Source organism: Chiloscyllium punctatum, chromosome 35 (assembly GCF_047496795.1).
Source record: "Chiloscyllium punctatum isolate Juve2018m chromosome 35, sChiPun1.3, whole genome shotgun sequence".
In the NCBI taxonomy this organism is placed as follows: domain Eukaryota; kingdom Metazoa; phylum Chordata; class Chondrichthyes; order Orectolobiformes; family Hemiscylliidae; genus Chiloscyllium; species Chiloscyllium punctatum.
Window position 1 is genome coordinate 37107590 of NC_092773.1, and position 20245 is coordinate 37127834.

The 20245-nt window shown below is 41.4% G+C and overlaps 1 protein-coding gene across 1 annotated transcript in view; it reads left to right on the top strand.

Annotated features, from left to right (window-relative positions):
• Positions 1-1167: 1167 nt before the first annotated feature.
• Positions 1168-20245, top strand: part of LOC140459812 (galanin receptor 2a-like) — an 81821-nt gene continuing 62743 nt past the window's right edge. Inside the window, exons 1-2 of the mRNA XM_072554345.1 lie at positions 1168-1348; positions 4297-4353. Of these exons, the coding sequence (XP_072410446.1) occupies positions 1168-1348; positions 4297-4353 (238 nt within the window). The remainder of the gene's footprint in view (positions 1349-4296; positions 4354-20245) is intronic.

Genomic DNA, 20245 nt, shown 5'->3' on the forward strand with positions numbered 1-20245 from the left:
TCATTAATCTTCTTTCTTACTTCTTCAACAGAAAAAACTCAATCCAGTTATATTTACACCATTGCACTTTGACATGGCATATCAATATTTGCACAAGGAAGGCAGATAACCATTTCTCACAAATTATCACTTTGCCTGTTTAGGATCAGAAGTTTCCTACGTTTCACGAAATAGCAAATTTCAGACTGTGCCTAGACTTGTCCTTACATAAGTGCCCGTAATTAGAATACTTGCTTCTCTGGAACTAGCTACTAACAGAAACCTTCGTAAATTGTCTCAAAATTTATTCTGACAGGAAGTCTGATCTTATCCATTATAAGAATATGTAGACTCCTTACTAGTTGCCAGCTTCCCTTTCACATAAGTATCAAACACTTTGGGCTTTTGTGTTCGCTAAAAATCCCCAAGTGGCCATATTCTCAACTTTATCATGTGCTGACAGAAGAGAGGTCATTTGGAGTACCGCGATAAACCTGACCCTCCAAAGACAATCGATCCACACCCAGTCCAAGATCCTACCGGTCTGACTCCAAATTTACAGTGGCTAACACACCGAAGCTGCAGATATTTGGAATGCAGCAGGAAAGCAGAGCAACTGGCAGAAACCCACACGGAGGCAGGGAGAATGTGCAAGATACACAGTCATTTATGGCTCATGGCGCTATCAGCCAGCAGTTCTCAATACTGAGCCACTGTGCCAAACTGTGAAGAAATCATTTGTCAAAAAAAGTCACGTATGTCATCCAAACTGGTTGTACGCTTATACTATTTGCAAAGCTATTGTGGAGTGCTGAGTATTGGTGTATAAGTGGTTAACTGAACCAGTTTGTTAAATGCCAGTAATAATTTGTTAGCCTCCAAGGACGCTAATTGTCTCACTGGAGGCTTGAGCGTCATGCGCGAAAAACCTTAATTGCCATTCTGGAGCCTTTACAACTCATATTAATAAAGTATCCATTTCACTGTTTGCTTTTATGGACAAAACCGTGAAATTTGAGTGTGCAGAGAGGCACACTTCGAAATCTGAGTGTAATAAGTTGCAAGGTTACATCATTCAATAAATCCGAATGCTCGAGACTGAATTGTCAATCAAACGATCGGAATGTACCTTTGAATACGAAAACAGTGGAGGATATACCAACAACAGTCAACTGGAATCTGATAAGAATGGATATGACTGCGATAACAAGAAGTCAGAACGCGATAGCAATCAATAGGAGCTTGCAGTATGCGCTTTACAGTCTTTACACATGTTATGACAAACTACCGATTAGTTGGCGGATCAATTACAGACTTATAATTGTCCAAGCAGGCTATTATCCACTGCTAGCCGCTATTGGTGTCCCTGGTGAGTAACTCTATCGAACTACCTCCTTAAATTAACAGGTGATATGTGTGTGACCTGAAAATATGTTGCTTGAAAAGCTCAGCAGGTCAGGCAGCATCAAAGGAGCAGGAGAATCGACGTTTCGGGCATAAACCCTTTGGCTTACGCCCGAAACTTCGATTCTCCTGCTCCTTTGATGCTTCTTGACCTGCTGAGCTTTTCCAGCAACAGATTTGTCAGCTCTGATCTCCAGCATCTGCAGTCCTCACTTTCTCCCAGTGTTTGCCCACAAAAGGAAAAGAAAATGCCCAGTGACAATTCAGTGATTCCAGTCCTGGTTTTAAATGTTCTTTGTTATTTGCAGATTCAATGTTCCTCATGAATCTCTGTCCAAGGGTAAACCCTCAAACCACGGGATGTGTTCTGAACATATCCAGACATTCCTATTAAAACCGCTCAGAGGTGTAATAACTTTCCTCTGCAGGAACTGGGACATGCACGCAGTTGTCCTGCCTGAGCTGACGGAATACTAGGAATACACCATTCCAATTTGGGAAGATACTGTGTTATTACAAGTTGCTTTGCCCACTCAGTTTCCATTCCAATGCATGCCTATCCAAAGCGGATTTTTATCTTCTATTCGTGTTTATCTGGGGACAAGTAAGGAGGAGAATCTCTCAGCATAGTTCACGGATCACTCATTCGGTGTGGGACTAGACTGATGCTCTTCATTCTGTCTCATCTATTCTGAAGTCGTGTCTACAGCATCGAAACAATAATTCTGCATTCACTCCCCAGACATGTCTAGACCTCATGAGTTTCTTCATCAATGTCCATTTTTGTTCCACCTATTTCATCTGCAACAAAATAAATGCGAGCAAAGCGTTTCGCTTCCCGTGTAATATCCGACATAATCATACAGCTTCCTCTGTATGTCTGCGTGCCTTCTTTGGTTCATTTTAACTGAAAATGTTGCTCATAGACAAAAAACGTCTTTCATTTTAAAATGAAGCTCACATGTTATTGGAAAGGCGATCAATGAGAATAGTTTCGACTTCATCGTGTCATTCTATTCAAAACTAGGTATGGCTTCACCTCATTGACCACTTAAATTCCTCTGCAACATTTTCAAGTACCAGAGGTTACCAAGTCCTTCTTCAGAGTCGAAAATTTCAATTCCAGGCTTTGTCCTGTTGAATCACCTTTGTACACGATGCTGGATATTTACATACTTCCTTAAGTGTGGTATCCAGAAGTGTGCACAGATCTCCTGCTATAGCCAAACGAAAGTTCTGTACAGCTACATTACGAGGTTCCTACTCTTACAATCTGCAGCACCTCTGATAAAACTAAATGATACATGTGCCTACTTAACTTCACTGTTAACCTGTCATACCACGTTCATGGGTCTGTGGAGAAGCACTCTAAGGTACGTGTGTTCATCGGAGCATATGTGTATTGTTATTCAGTTAATTTACCACTTCTTACTTCTTCTTCTAACGTGCAAGGCAGTACTGGAATGGACGAGATGAAACTCCTCAAAATGTTTTTCTAACAGCCTAGACACATATTTTCGATATTTTATAGAGAGCTGTGAAGTGTGTATTCCTGGTGTTATGCCCCTGATAAACCATTCAGCTTTATGAAAAACAGAATTTATTCAAACAACACAGTTAAACTTCGAGCAAAATAAAGCCGAAATTAGAGTAACTTAACTACTGGAAAACTTAAACGACCCTCTGCTGTTATTACTACGAAGGAGCTCTTCCAATACAGTAAAATCCAATAAGGACACCCTTAGGTAAACGGTAAATTTCGACACAGATTCTTCCAAGTAGGGGGGAGCAGCATATAGAAAGAGATCTTTTAATTCTTTACTGAATCTTGCGACTCCTTTGTACTGACACATTGTGTGACTGCCATTGCTAAAACAGACTGGATAAAATTTAAACTGGGACAATTGGCCACTCCTCTTCCATTAGTAGTTAGGCATTTCTACGCTTCTAACTTTATGACCTATGTTCAAATAAAAGAAAGGCAAATTAACCTATTTAAAGCGACAGCGTAGCTACAGATACATGAGAGTAAATTCCACTCGCTGCTGATCAGCCCATCTGAAATATTGTTTCTGTCTCTTCACTGACCATTAACCAGGCATTTTGTTCTTTAGCAGTGAAACATTTATGGAGCACGAAATGTAATGAAAGGAAATTTTTAAATATCTCGAAATTATGCTTCAACAATATCAGTATTCAGTCTGATTTTTTTTAAAAAAAGCAAGTCATGCTGTTTTCCATCAGAGCACGTAATTCCAAAAAAAACCCTGTCATATTCAATTTGTTTTTCAATGCTTCACAGCGTGACATCTCAGGATACTCATCCATAGTTAATGCAATTCGCGCTTACAATTTCTCTCTTCATTCCCTCCATCACAGCTAACATACTGACGATAGTGATACTGAGTCAGAACAAGTGTGGTCTGTCCAAATGCGTCACACGATACATGGTTGCCATGGCAATGACGGATCTTCTTGTCATTCTCTTGGACTTGTTACTAAGAAAAATTCTGTTCATCTTTAGAGAGCATTTTCGTTTCATATTGAATATTCCCATGTGCAATATCCATGCTGTACTGCTCCATGCAGCCACTGATGCATCTGTCTGGTTTACTGTCGCTTTCACATTTGACCGATTTGTCACCATCTGCTCTAGGAAGTGGAAAAGAAAATATTGTGTCGTGGAGACAGCAAATGTGGTTCTTGGATCAACTGCAGTCCTATGTTGTTTAAAAAACGTCAGTTGGTATTTCATGTTAACAGAATTCTATCAAATGTGGAGCAACCCCTGGTTTTGTATTATGGCACAGGAAGTTCAATTGTCTCTGGTCTGGACAGCAATCGGGTTTTTGCAACATATTTTCTCACTGGTCCTTCCATTTGTGCTAATTCTGCTGCTCAATATTTTCACAGTCAAACAGGTTTTAATCAGCAGCCGAGCCCGCAATCGGCTCCAGGCTCATCGAGCATGTAAGTCTCACAGGGATTCAGAGGAAGAGAGCCGAAGACAATCCGTTATTTTCCTATTTTTAATTTCAGGAAATTTTGTCCTCTTACGTGCATTATTCATGATATTTTGTTTGTGGAGGCGAATTTATAACTTGGGTTATCAGACTGTAGAAATTCCTTACTTTGTACTTGAAATGAGCTTCATGTTGCAAGTATCAGGCTGCTGTACAAACACTTGCACGTATGCTGTTATACAATCAAAGTTCAGAGAAGAGCTGAAGAAAATCCTAAAATATCCCTTCACTTCAATTTTACAATTCACTGAAAGATGCAAATTAATGAAGCACTGAGTAGAAAAAAGGTCTCTTCATTTCAGTGCATTTCATCGTCGGTCACATTGAATAGGAAGATGTTGTGTTCTCCACATGGTAAAGCGTACTTGAGAGGACCTTCTTCATCGGAAGTGGGTGTCATTTTGTGTTGTCATTGCGATGGCAACCATACAATATTTTGAGGCCTGTTTCCACGGTGATGGTAATTCTGTCTGAGTTTCGTCCACTGTAATGTTCTTGATTACTGATAGCACAGTGAGTGACGAGGTGTGCCGTTATCTCTCTGTGACCATTCCCAAAACACGATGGGCCAATAAATTTAGAATGAGCCCAATGGGTTAACATCAGTTGTGGCCATGCATTCTACTCGTCTGCTTTCAGAAAGAACAACTGCGAATGTTGACTGAAGGATGGAATGGAGCAGGCAATCCATCGATTGTTCTCCCCAATTTTGCTCTGTATATCTGTACATTTAAGCTACTGATTAAATTTGGCTTCTATGTCATGATTTAACAAACAATGTTAATGTTCTCCAGCACAAGTCGTTTTAGACATTTCCTTCTCATATAAGGAATTTGTCATTATGTAACCATTCTTGTTTTCTCATGTGGTCAAATGTTTGTCCCAGGACTCGAGAACGGTGAACGAATGGAAGGTCTTCCACTGTTCATAATTCAAGTCTTTCATCCCCGAAAAGAAGGTCAAGTATCCAGCTGAGTTGGATGGATTATTGGAGAATACAGCGGTACAATACCAACAGCAAGGGTTCAGTGCCCAGCGTCAGTTTGGTGTTAAAAGGGAGGATAATGCTTCTCCACCTCCTCCCTACTTGGAGGTCTAGTGGCCCACAGGTTATATTACCAAAGGTCGCTTCTCTCTAACAAGACAGCAGATCATATATCTGGCAAGATTGTGGCAACAAGTTACATTATGAGCCCATTTAATTTTCTGTAACTTCATACTCTTCCCAAGATGCTGAAACACAAACCGCATAGGATCACTCACTTTGGGCGAACTATTGATACTGCTGGTCAATCCAGAACTCAGATCAAATTGCCTTTTGGTATGGCTTTCGAATTGACACTGTTGAATCAAGTGTATCTTGCAAAATTCTCCAATCCATCAGATAGTTGTGGCAACATAGGAAGTGCTGGAGGTAAGACCATAAACTGTGCAATTCCATTTCCAGTTTTGCTGAATGAACACCTCAGGTTCTGAATTATAATGAGTTTTAAGGAGGAAGCTTTCTCAATTCTTGTTCCATTATAAATTTAATTACATCATCTGTCTTTGTCTTACTTGAGAGCATCGCAATAAATGTACATTTCTTTTTCATGTAGAAGACAGCAACTTATAATTCATTGATTTATTCCTGCCGCCATTCCTAAATCCCTGGATCATTCTGTATTTAATATCTTCCATTTTATCTGAACGTAACGGTAGATTGCAAATGTATTTTTCTGTACTTTGGCTTTCTTTTAAAATAGTTCGCATTGACTTCATTGCATCTCCACCTTCTCAATCAAGCATTTATTTTCTGACAGAGAGAAAAGTAGGTCAGAGTCTTGAGGCATTTTCAGATTAAAGGTTTTCTTCTGGCATCATCAGTAGTCATCATGTAAAAAAGTAACATGGTGAAGTTTGATTGTCATGAATTGCTGCGCCCAGACGTCGCCAACCTTTCTTTGCAGTTGTCACTGTGTTTTACATGTCCTGTCTGGTCACGGTGTTAAATGATACCTCTCGCTTTTCGTTCCAGATTACTAATAAACCTTGGTCTTTGTCCCGGTATTTCATTCAGACATTCATTCCTTCTCTTTGACAACCACACCACCAGGTTCGTGTTGCCTACAAAATTCATTCTCACATTTCAATGCTTTCTTTTTTGTTCTGTTGCAGATTTCGCCCTGTTCCAAATCTCCAACACTTTCTTTCTCTTCCTTCAGTGGATTTATGCCTGCGTCTTTCCATCGTTTTCAACTTTCATGTTAATTTTAGTTGTCCCCTGCCTCTGTCTACCTCACACTTGTAATGTATCCATTCCTGAGACTTGGAGTGTCTGATTGACAAACTTTTATTGCAAGCTCAATTTTTGCTTCAGATAATCGTGATGAACGTCCTCTCTGAAATGCTGCAGTCCACCTACTGCAAGTTGAACCCCTGTATCTGATGCCAGCTCTTTGGTGATGGAAGTGCTCTTACATTTGCATTGTGCCGTTGAAAGATCTCTGGTAAAGTTAGGCATTTTGTCTTGTCGATAGTCTACAGTGCTGCTTCAAAATGTCGCTAGTGGAGGGCGTGGCTGCCTTCATATGTGATGCCAATCAAGTGGCTTGATGTGGCGAAATGAAGTGAAGCCAATGAAAAGTACAGCATCGCAAGATACCCTACAGTACGTCAATATTGCATTTGCACCTGTGGCCTTTCTGAAGGAAAACCTTTTCTTTCTATGTGGTATCTCCCCGTCTCTTTCCAGCCATCTCACGAATCAGTCAAGTAGTCTCTTAAGCGTTGTTCTGCATGAGTGGTGCTGGAAAAGTAGAGCAGGTCAGGCAGCATCCGAGGAGCAGTAAAATCGACGTTTCAGGCAAAAGCCCTTCATCAGGAATACGGGCAGAGTTCCTGAAGGGTGGAGAGATAAATGAGAGGAGGGCTTTTCCTTCCATGTGGCATCGACCCGTTTCTTTCCAGCCATTTCACATATCGGTCAAGTCATCTCTTAAACATTGTCATGTCAACGCTTCTGTCACTTCCTATCGCAACAAATTCAGGACACTCATCAGCTTTTACTTTGAAGGAAAAAAATAAAATAGCCTATTTCACACCCCTTTCGACATATCCACTTTTATCTTAAACCTATGTTCTGTTATAATTGGCACATCGACCCTGGGATAAATAACGACGACTATCCATTAAATTCCTGTCGCTCAGAAATTTGCAAACGCCGATCATGCTTCGAAATTCCACGTGAAAACAAGCCACTTTTGGTTAATCTCTTCCTGTATGTGATGCCGTTCAAAGTAGGCGACATCCTCGTTTACAGTTTCCAAATCCTCCATATGATTTTGGTTCCATAACGAAGAGAAACGCCGACCACATTCCTAATATGGCTTGTATAAAGTTCCACATATGTACATCATAACTTGTCAATAACTCTGCACTTTCCTCTTGCATTAGATCTTCCAAAATCCATCGTATGACAATTGTGCAGATTAAACTGCATCTGCAATTTCTCGCACAAGTATGCAGTCTATTGCAGACAGTATGTATCCTGTGTCAATTGTTCTCACTGCCCAGGTTCCCCATACAGTTGTACCGTCACGTCTTCAGTCAGACTCTCACGTTTGTACCAATAGTCGTTGCAATCTATGGCGAAGCCAGTACTGCAACATTCTTACAACCAAAGTGCAGGTCTCATATAACTTCATATTTCGTTTCAGACTGCCATGAGTAAAATTATGAATGGACTTGTGAAATTCCATACACACAGCATAATCATTCATTCATACTTTGTGACTTCATCAGAACCTTTATCAAGTGTGTGAGGCTGAAACTTCTCGGCAAAAAGCCATGCCGTCTATCGTTACTGAATCAATTTTTCCCAAAGTGTGATCAACCCCTGTCCTTAATATTCTGCTGCAATAATTTGCATACCAATTGCAGTAGGTTCCCAGAACGTAATGCCCCACATTATCCCACTTACATTTGCTTAACAAAGATACAGCGTTGGCTCTTCTCCAATTATCTAATCCTTTTGTGGGCAAAGTCTTAGAGAGAATTGTAAGGGATAGGATTTATGTACATCTGGATAAGAATAATGTGATCAAGGATAGTCAGCATGGTTTTGTGAAGGGCAGGTCGTGCCTCACAAACCTTATTGAATTCTTTGAGAAGGTGGCTAAGGAGGTAGATGAGGGGAAAGCGGTAGATGTGGTATATATGGATTTTAGTAAGGCGTTTGATAAGGTCCCCCATGGCAGGCTACTGCAGAAAATACAGAGATATGGCATTGAGGGTGAGTTGGAGGTTTGGATTAGGAATTGGCTGGCTGGAAGAAGACAGAGTGTAGTAGTTGATGGCAAAGGTTCATCTTGGAGTGCCGTCACTAGCGGTGTTCCGCAAGGATCTGTTTTGGGACCATTGCTGTTTTTCATTTTTATAATTCACCTGGAGGAAGGGTTAGAAGGTTGGGTGAGCAAGTTTGCGGATGATACGAAAGTCGGAGGAGTTGTAGACAGTGAGGAAGGATGTGGCAGGTTACAGCGGGATATAGAGAAGCTGCAGAGCTGGGCAGAAAGGTGGCAAATGGAGTTCAATGCAGCTAAGTGTGAGGTGATTCACTTTGGTAAGAGTAACAAAAAGATGGGGTACTGGGCTAATGGTCGGATACTTGGTAGTGTGGAAGAGCAGAGGGATCTTTGTGTCCATGTACACAGATCTCTGAAAGTTGCCACCCAGGTAAATAGTGCAGTGAAGAAGGCATATGGCGTACTGGCTTTTATTGGTAGAGGAATTGAGTTCCGGAGTCCTGAGGTCATGCTGCAGTTGTATAAGACTCTGGTGCGGCCGCATCTGGAATATTGTGTGCAGTTTTGGTCGCCATACTATAGGAAGGATGTGGAGGCACTGGAACGGGTGCAGAGGAAGTTTACCAGGATGTTGCCTGGTATGGTAGGAAGATCCTATGAGGAAAGGCTGAGGCACTTGGGGTTGTTTTCATTGGAGAAAAGAAGGTTTAGGGGTGACTTGAGGGAGGTTAACAAGATGATTAGGGGGTTAGATAAGGTTGACAGTGAGAACCTTTTACCACGTATGGAGTCAGCTATTACATGGGGGCACAGCTTTAAATTAAGGGGGGGTAGATATAGGACTGATGTTAGGGGTAGGTTCTTCACTCAGCGAGTCGTAAGTTCATGGAATGCCCTGCCAGTAGCAGTGGTGGACTCTCCCTCTTTATGGGTATTTAAGCGGGCATTGGATAGGTATATGGAGGATAGTGGGTTAGTGTAGGTTAGGTGGGCTTTGATCGGCGCAACATCGAGGGCCGAAGGGCCTGTACTGCGCTGTATTCTTCTATGTTCTATGTTTTGATTTGATTTCTTCTGGATGGTGTCAAGCCAGATTTGTCGAGGAGTGCACCAATGCACTATTGACTTGTGCCTTGTGGAGGGTGAACTCCGTTTGATGAGTCAGGATATGAGTGGCCCGTCGCAGATTTCCAGACATCAGTCCAATTATTGCAGCTACCTTTTTAATGTGGAGATCTCAGTCCATTTTCTGCACTATAATAAACCTCACATTGTTGGTACTGGGGAAATTCAACAATAGAAGCACGACTGAGTTGTGATACCATTTTAAAGGTCTTACCGTGATTTCATATACATCCCACAGAATGTGTCACACTCGCTGATAGCCTATTTGGAAATAGTTTTCACTGCTATTTCAATTTCTCCCGTTTTCGCAGTGGGACTATTTTGATATAACTCTTAATATTAAGTTATATCATCCTGCATTAAAACATTGCTTGCACTTACCTGAATTAAACTAAAACTAAAAATCAAAATATCCTTATTTTAAAATTGAATCAATGATATGCTCATATTGTTGATACAAACCTCCGATATGCGTGCTTATTTACTCTGATGGAATTAACTGCTATCTCGTCTGCTCATGCCCTTGATCCAAACTTCCTTCCAGTTAAAATGTCAACATCTTCAAGATTCAACTTTATGTCCTGAATTGGAGGCTGGAGTTGTTCTGTGGAAATAACGTCTTTGTTAGTTTGAATTGAAAGTGAGAAAGATTTTCGATTCTGGCTGCCCATCTGTGGTTGTAAGAACAGACTTGAACGAACACAAAATTGAAATGTGTTCTCATAGTGATGAGGAGAGTAAGAGACAAATAATTCAAAACTGGATTCAACTGAAACTTCGTGTTTCGTGTATATACTATTGAATGGAATGTTTCCGTGGATCAATGGTAAGGGTTCTCAGGTTGAGCATGGCACAGCCATCGGAATTCGACATGAGGTTCTAAAGATGCGATATGGTTGGACAATTTCAGAGATAGGCAGCGATTAATCCATAAAGTAGCTTTCAATTGGCTTATTGAAAGTTAAAGTCAGAGTACAGCAAGTATATGTTTGTTTATTTGTCGGTTTATCCACAAAATTTCCCATTCTTGAAAAGTTCAAATCGACTATATTCGTGGTTCCAGTCAAACATCGCTGTTATATGGTAGAATAAAGTAAAATATCATGATGGGTTCTGTGTTTACAACATGACGGACGCTTTAGTTGCTAATAAGGCAGCCAAAGGTGAATGTGATCCACCCAGCTGACGGTATAAATAGAAGCTTGCATGAAATTTGATATCATTTTGTTGTCAAGTTTATTTTACAATAGGAAAACATTAAAATACAGTGAAAAGCTTTCATTTTCCCAAGAAACTCCGTTATTCACCTGCACCTCCACACACATCATTTACTGTATACACTGCAACAGATGTGGTCTCGTCGACATTGGGAAGACAGGACGCCGACTTGTTGAACGTTTCAGGGAACACCCCTGTAATACTCGCAACAACCAACCCAACCGTCCCGTGGCTGAACCCTTTAATCCATTTCCCACTCCGCCAAGGACATGCAGTTCCTTGGCCTCTTCCATCGCCAGACCCTGGCCACACGACGCCTGGAGGAAGAGCGTCTCATCTTCCGCCTGGAGACCCTCCAACGACATGGAATGAATGTAGATTTCTCCAGATTCCTCACTTCCCCTACCCCCACCTTATCTCTGTCCGAAAACCCAGATTCAGCACCGCCCTCTTGATCTGCAATCTTCTTCCCGACCTCTACGCCCCATCCCCTCTCTGGCCTATCACCCTCACCTCCTTCCACCTACTGTATTCCCAGGACCCACTTGTCACACCAGCCTCATGCCTGAAGAAGGGATTATGCCCGAAAATTCGATTCTCCTGCGCCTCGAATGCTGCCTGGCCTGCTGTGTTTTTCCAGCACCACATTTTTTGCCCTCTGGTCTCCAGCATCTGCAGTCCTAATGTAAGAATAAGGGGAGGAATAACGGAGTCAAAGAGATCCCATCAGTCCTGAGCCACCTCGATACCGCCAATAAAACTGGAAACGGTAAAACGATCGAAGGCGATGTTTTCAGAAATGATTCAATATTATCTCCGAAAGCTCCAAACAAGCACGTGCAATGTTATTATTTTGGCAAGAATGTAAGTTAGTAACATCAGTTAAAATTATATTCCATTATGTAGCATATTTCAGATTTCAAGAACAGAAAGTCGCTACGACGTTATGTACTTTAATGTTCATGAGCAAACATTAATTCATCTGTTTGTCTGTGGGAATGTGGTCTCGTGGAGTCGGAAGGTGGTTGGGCGTTGATGTCTGAAATTAAATTATCCACCGTCTATTCATCAAATTGTCATTCTTTGGATCAACATCAATGGATTTACTAGGCAGCTGTGTGCCATATCCTGAAAGACAAAAATCTTTTTTTCTGTTGATGTGGCCAACTTTTATTGTCTACCATAAGTTCGTTTGATGTTATGATTTAACTGTAATGTAGCATGAGTGCTGTTTATATGGAGGAGCAGTTGTTTGAGTCAGCGAGAATACGTATAACCGCAATTTCATATGAGGGACTTGGAGGAGCCTGACAGAGAGTAGGCGTTAATATATAATGCTCATGTTCATTTAGTTAGTTCAGGCTGAACGCGCTGTGTAAGAATATTTATTTCTAATCCATTCATGGTCAGTGGACATTGTTAGATGGCCAGAGTTTATTCAACATCCCTGATTGCGTGAGGGCTGCTAAGAGTCAAAAACATTGCTCTCGGTCTGGATTCTTCTGTACGCTGGACCTGATCAGGATGGTGCTCTCCTTCCCTACAGCGGAACCGAAATGAACCTAACTGTACCTAAATGTATTTTACTAACCATTGGCAATGGACCATTGGTCGAAATTTGACTCTGTCTTCCAGAATTTCTTTATTGAAATTGAATTTCACAGTCTGCTATTGTAGGTTTTGAAACCGGATCCGCAGGAAATTCTCTCGGTCTCTGAATTCGCAGTTCAATGATAATATCACGAGGACACACCCGCTGCAATGCTGTCTTATTCATTGCTGCAATGTACCATATAGTTGAATCGACACCCTGGCTCCCAATCACCTTGTGAAACCATTGAGGCCTGCTTCAAGGTGGACGATGCTCTTCTCCACGTCAGTAGTCACTGGACGCCCCACAGCTGAGTTCACAAATCTGAAATATAATTTTTCGGTACTACGAGAAATCTTGACTCATACTCTGTGGACCATGGTCACTCACTATCATTTTGGGGTTATGAACCTGGCAGTATTTCAGCCAGTCAGTCAACCAGAATGGCTAATGCGCCTTCATGACCGCTGCCTCTGCCCATGACCACCAATCATCTTTCTCTCTCTCTCTGCAAGTCTGAAGAAATCAACATAAATCAGTTGTAACATTTTTAATGCCATTCCCATAGGTGAAACAACGACAGCAAATTACTTACTAATGCGCACGATTCGCATAATGCCCCTTTCACCTCTGTCTGGAGGTTCCATCTGCCAAACAAAAGCAGCCCCGTGCTGTCTCTTTCATTCACATCACACTGGAGTGCTCTGAATACATGTGTTCCCGCACATCTCCTGCTAACCGTGTGTAATAGCAAATAAAGAAAAATCCAAAAGAACTGCGAGCACTGGAAATTAGAAACAAAGGCAGAAATATCTGATCCAGTCTCATCAAATTACATAACATCTGTGCAGAGAAATATATTAGTTCAGTTTTGAGATTCAACTTCGTTTGGTGGATCTGTTGAACAATTGCATGGAGCCATTTTACCGCTGTTCACTCAGCTCAAATACGCCAGTATGCCACGAATCATTTCTAGTGAAAGAGGATTTGAGCACAGTCATGAAATTGCAGCGACTAAAATGAGCAAGCCTAAACTCATTTTACATTCCATGCTCCAAGCATGCAATAACTGTGTGTAATCGAGACGTTAGTGGTAGATTGAGTAAAAAAAAATTAAAACTGAATGAAAGTAATTGCACTTCCAAACTGATCCGTAAGTAGTTTGGCGCAGAACTCCATATTATGCACTTGTTTGTTACCCATATCCTTAATAAATTAAATAGTGCACCTGGGGTCATCTGGCTAAGCCATCGAGTATGGCTAAATTATAGAAATTTACATTTACTTCAGTCAAATAGTGAGACAGGGGTGACAGTTATACCAATTTCGCTATCGTTGATTCTTTTTTTTCTCTTCAAGGAGAATAGCTGCTTGTGAAGTATGCTTTGAGCCTGTAACATTTTTGTCAATTGGTTTGGTCAATTCTCCGAACGAAACATAAGTGAAGAATTTGTGAATAAAAACACACAAATGCAATAACGTCAGTAGTATAGAACCGTGAATATACAGATCTGATGTAGTGATGATAAGTGCAGAACTTAACTGAACTAATTGCACCAAAAATAGCCTCGACGACCTATACTGAAGTCAAGTCATGGATATTGTTGGTTGAAGCACAGGTTTTCCAATGTCTGCGAATTTTGAAAATATGCATAAAGCTTCAAATATCGCCTCATCACACATTAAATTCAGACAAATGCACGTTGTCCTCCATTCAAGGTGCATTTTGGTGAGAAACGGGCACAGAGATCCAAGTGTTATTTAAACTAAGTACACAGTGATAAGATCAGTACACAGTCACGTGCACACAAGCGAATTTGCGCCAGGCACCAATTGTATTACATCAGAGTGAATGAGGACTATAATCAATGCGTTGTTCTCCTATGCTTTCTTCTTGAAAGGTATTATGAAGTCCAGAGCTTTTGAGTTTTGAGAAGATAATTCTTTCAGCTTGAGGTTTAGGACGTAGTATTGCTCGCTGAGCTGGAAAACTCGTTTATTGAAGTTTCAGACCAGAGCTATGTGCAGTTTCCCCAGTGTCCGGACCACAACGCACACGGGGAATGAATAAACTTGCATTTCAATCAGAGTTAGGTCATTGGGCAAACCTCCTGTGATTATGTTTGCCATGATATAATGAAATGTTGACCAACGTACATTATAAGCTCTTCGATAATATGAGCAGAAGCATGATGCAAAGCAGGTTTGTAGACCACAATGAGGAGACAAATGAATTGAGCAAATGAGCAGATAAATGGACTGTGCTGTGTAATGCAAATAAACGTGGGGTGGTGGAGTTTTGAAGAAGGAAATTTTCAGGGGAGTATTACATAGTAACAAAGAATATATAGTGCAGAACATCCCTCAAGGCAGCACGACAAGATAATAGGTCCGTTAAGAAGACACACAGAACATTTCTCGTTGTCAGTCATGGCTGAGATTATAAGCTGAAAATGTGTAGCTGGAAAAGCACAGCAGGTCAGGCAGCATCCAAGGAACAGGAGAATCGACGTTTCGGCCATAAGCCATTCTTCCTTGGATGCTGCCTGACCTGCTGCGCTTTTCCAGCAACACATTTTCCGCTGTGATCTCCAGCTTCTGCTGTCCTCACTTTCTCCTCTGAGATTACTTCGGTTAACAGCTTTTGTTGGAGCTGGATTTGCAGCGACCAACCTTGATACGAGTCCATTTAAACTCTGTAGCTGTGGTTAGCACATTACAGAAAGTAATTGACTGTCATTTGAGCGAGTGCCTCCGAGATTCATCATGAGGCTGAAGGAAATTTTCAGTTATGAACTGAAGTTGGATGTGTTTGGGAAGATAATTCGAAGAATAAAAAGTTAAGAGAGACCTCAGAAATGATGTATGACGTTAGAAGAGGTACGGATACTGTTAATAGAATGCAGATTTTACCCTAATTGAATTGTCATTAAAATGGGCATCCATATAACGTGAAAGGCAGGATATTTAGATTGAATTCAGAATCAGTCTTCTGCACCAAAAGAATGCAGTCGTCTCGACTACGCAGCCAATAAGGACAGCTCAGACTTGAATCCTCACAGCTTCTACTAAAGTTATTGGAGGAGCGGTGAACGCTACGTAACATGCAAGGCAGTGGGGCTAATATTGGTGGCAGAGTTGTTTCAGCGGGATAGAAATGTTGGATAGCAGGTCATCCTTTATACAGTGTGTTTCTGCGCTACGACTGGTAGTTCGACTCCGAAAGGCCAGTAAAACTACTGATTAATTATGTCCATTATTATGGTATTATTATTCAAACCGATGTCGTCCTTTGGGTTTCCTTGCAAATTTTGATATATTGCACTGAACCCTGCTTATGTATTGCTAAACTTCGCTGGTATTAATGTAACTTATGGCAATAAAGCTGTTAACCGAAGTAAACGTTGACACACAGACTTGACCCTGGAAATCTTTCCGTTTACTGATGCAAAATGTTGCAAGGAAACTTTTCAATTGCACCAACAAGGGACCGATGAAATCGCAAACTTTCAAAATCAATAATCAACTTGACACCGTCTAATAATAATCAGGCACTGCACTTTTGTCCAGAGAAACACTGACATTTCCCCAGTGCCCCGTAGCGACTGATAATTGTCCACAATGCCTGCGAAATGGAAAGCACCACTGTAACTGCGTCAAAACGATCACCTTCTTTCCATTCCCTGTCAATGTAGATTCAATGCCAATTCAAAGAAATGACAGGTTGATTTATGTTAAGTTCCTTGAGACTGTTGGGCTTCACTGTAAACAGTTGGTCAAATCGAAAAGACCTTGTCTGAATGCTCCCCTGGCTGGTAGCCCATTCTGAAACTGACACTCTCATTAGCAGTGATGCCTCACATCGCCAGACACTCGGGCACGATTCCACCGTTGAGCGACTGTCTTTGTTCAGATTGCAGATTCTCACAGCATTTGTGTGGGTTTCCCCCGGGTGCTTCGCTTTCCTCCCAAAGTCCATAGAAGCACAGGTTAGTGAGCTAAATTTCCCATAGTGTCCAGCGAAGTGCGGGTTCTTTGGATTGCTATTGTTACTGGGATATCATCGGCGGTTGGGTCTGGGCGAGAAGGTGAACAGCCAGTTGTTGCGATGCTTATCAACACCAGTAATGGAGGGAAGAAAGGGATAATGTCCGTCAAGCAGAATTTAGTGTTTTTAAGATATGTTAAAAATTAAGAGCTCAGAGTTCATAATCTCTGCAACCAGTTCCACATGCGAAACAGAGTCGAAATGAACGAATAGCCACAACGAACGGGAGGCTTGAGCGATGGTGCAAGAGGAAGGCTTTCAGACTTTTGGACCTTTAAGACCGATTCTGGGAAAGATGTGAATATTACAAATTGCATCGTCTACACATGGACTAGACTGAAACAAATGTCCTTGCGGGTTCATTTGCTGACGTTGCTGGCAACGTAGTAAACTAATGTGGAAGCTTAATGGACAGCAATAGGGAGCAATTAAACCCGTAAACAATTAGATAATGACGTCAGCATGATAAAGGGGAAGAGTAGGGAGTCAGCGGATAATTAACGCAAATGTTTGGAAATTTGAATGTATTTGCATTTATGCATGAATTGTATTAGCTAGGGCAGATGAACTTAGGTGTGCGTTAATACCTGGGAGTATGACTTCATTGGTATCACTGGGACCTGGTTGAGAGAAGAGTTATGATTAGCAGCTAAATATCTCAGGATATCGAAGCATCACGCCGGTAACAGAGGGGACTAAATGTTTGGAAGAGTTGCATTAGTGATCAAAGAGAATTTTACAGCTGTGCTAAAAGAGGGCATCGTGGAGACTCGAGTAGTGAGGGAAGTTGTGCAGTGGTCAGAAATAGGAAACGTGCAGAACGAAATTTGGAGCTGTCCTGCAGGCCTTGCAATGGAAACCGTGAGACTGAGGTACAAACACATAAACACATTCTGAAAAGATGTAGGATCTGCAGGGTTGTGAAGATAGGAGGTTTTAATTTTCCCATCATTAACGGGATCCACTTCGTGTTAGAGGTCTACATGAAGCAGAATGTGGAAGGCACATCCAGTGGTGTTTTCAAACGCAGTAAATGGACCAATTTGGGAAGATGCCATAATAGACTTGCTGTTGGGGAATCAGCACGACCCGGTAGTTGACGTTTCAGTATCGGATAAATTTGCGCAGACTGAACACACTTCCGTAATTTTCGAATACAAAATTTCAGCAGGAGTTAGGGAATGTAAATTTGGAGCAGCTGTTTTCCGGTAAATCCACATTTTATACCTGGGAGACTGTTAAAAAAGATTGATTAGAGTGCAGGAGAGACATTTTCCTGTGAAGATGTGGGATGGAAATGGCATAATTAAGGAACCAGGGATGACAGGTTAAGTTTAGAGACTAGCTGTAAGGAAAAAAAAGATGCATCCATAAGCTCTAAACAATTGAAAATAGACGAACGTTTAGAAGAATTTCAGGAATGAAGGACCATTCTCAAATAAGGCATTCAGAGTACTGAAATGGGTCATGAGATATGTTCACCAAACAGCATAACAAAAAAAAAGACTCCAAAGCCTTTTATTTCTATATTAAGGAACAAGAGAGTAACCAGGGAAAGGGTTGGCCCATTCAAGTGTAAAGGAGGAACGTTTTGCGTGGAGTCAGAGAAAATGGACGTGATTCTTAACTAGTACTTTCCATCGCTATTGACCGAGGAGAGGGACATGATGAATTTTCCGGTCAGAGATTAATGCTTGCTTAGTGTCGGGCAAGTTGGCAGAAGGAGGGAGGAAGTGTTGGATATTCTCGCAAACATTGAATTGGACAAGTCCCAGGTTCCGGATAAGATCTATCCCAGTTTACTGAGGGACGTCGGCGGGGAAATAGCTTGGGACTTCGCAGGTAACGTTGAAGAATCCTTGAACATGGATAAAACCTCGCAGGACTGGAGAATTGTTAATGTTATGCCCGTGCTTAATGAGGGCAGCGGGGCTAATCCAGGTAATTATAGACTGTTGAGCCTGACGTCAGTAGTATGGAAGATATAGGTTACTTATGAGTATTTAGTTTTACACAACAGCTATCTTCTTCGAAAATGGGCTTCTTTCGCAAATCCTCATTCCAACCATTATTATTGCACGTCGCCCTTACTCATCCTTGTTTATATTCCTTAAGGATGTGAGTAAAGATAAAAGTAGGCAAGTATCTTTGTGCCAATCAGCTGTTAAGTACATCTCTTCACTAACAACAGACCCTGTTTCTTCCCCACTTTTTTCATCTGAGCCACGTCAATACGTTTTTGATTATGAATGTCTGCTGTGGCCTTAACTCATTTTAGTGCTACAACTGAAGTCACCACAGGAACATTTAAATCCTGTATTTTCAATCTCTTTACAATTTATTCTACCGTTGGTATAGTGACATGTCGTGGCAGGACAGTCAACAAATCGCCTTTAGTGGAGGCAATTGCCTAGTGGTGGTCTCATTAGTCTGTTAATGCAGAAAGTCGAGAGTGCAGTGTTCGAAAAGCACAGCAGGTCAGTCAGAATCAGAGCAGCAGGAGAGGCGACGTTTCAGGCAAAAAAAAAACATTCATCAGCAATTAGGCTGGGAGACGAGAAAGTGGACAGATAATTGGGAGTGGCCTAGGGCTGGAGGTAAGTTAGCTGAAACCTAAGTAATGTTCTTTCTACCCGTGTTCGAATCGCACCATGGCAGATGGTGGAATTTGAAATCAGTAAATTCTGGAAGTAAGAGTCCAATATTAACCATGAATCTTTTGTCAATTGCTGAGAAACACACATGGCTCACGAACATCCTTTAGTTAAAGAAAGTGGCATCATTACCTGATTTGTCCGAAATGTGGTTCACTCTAACCTGCGATATGAGCAGTTAGGAATGAACAATAAATATTGACTTGACCAGCGATGCGCTCATCCTGTGAATGAATAAAAAATTGGAGTATCCAGTCTAAATATTTTTAATCCCAAGCGTTGAACATGACAGCTGAAAGCTTCCGATGGAATGAATACTGTCTGACATGTATAACAGTACATTCCATCTATTTGGTAATTCTTGATTACACGGTCTTCACCATTTCGATCCTGAGAAGGCAGTATGGAACTTTACATGATTGGTGAGTCTTCGGTCACGTTCTGCTCGAAAGATGTCTTATTTAAAATTTCACTGAAAACATCCTTATATGTACTGTGTAGAATATTTGAGTCTTGAACTTGTGGCAGCTGAAACCGAAAGGTTAATATCAGTTTCTGAACTACTTACAGGCTCTGTGGGTTTCCAACCTGGCCTCAGCAACGGGCAAACATCTGCGGGTTTCCACAGTCAATTTGTGTCGAGACGATTGCCATTTTTCTGGTGTGGTTAACATTTGTCACAAGCCACTGGAACAACTAAGCTTACAGAGTTTGGCCAAGTCTTTGTCCATTCTGAACTCGGTAGACTCAGGAACTCCAAGGCCAACCCTTGCGCTGGCATTTGGCTCAGCCAGTGTTTAAACTGTGTCCGTTCTTACTGCACAATCTATTTAGCCTTCTCTTTTTCTTTCCTCCTGTTGTTCAGACACTGTCTCTTTTTACTTTGAAAAGATTTCAATTTCATTTACTAGATGACC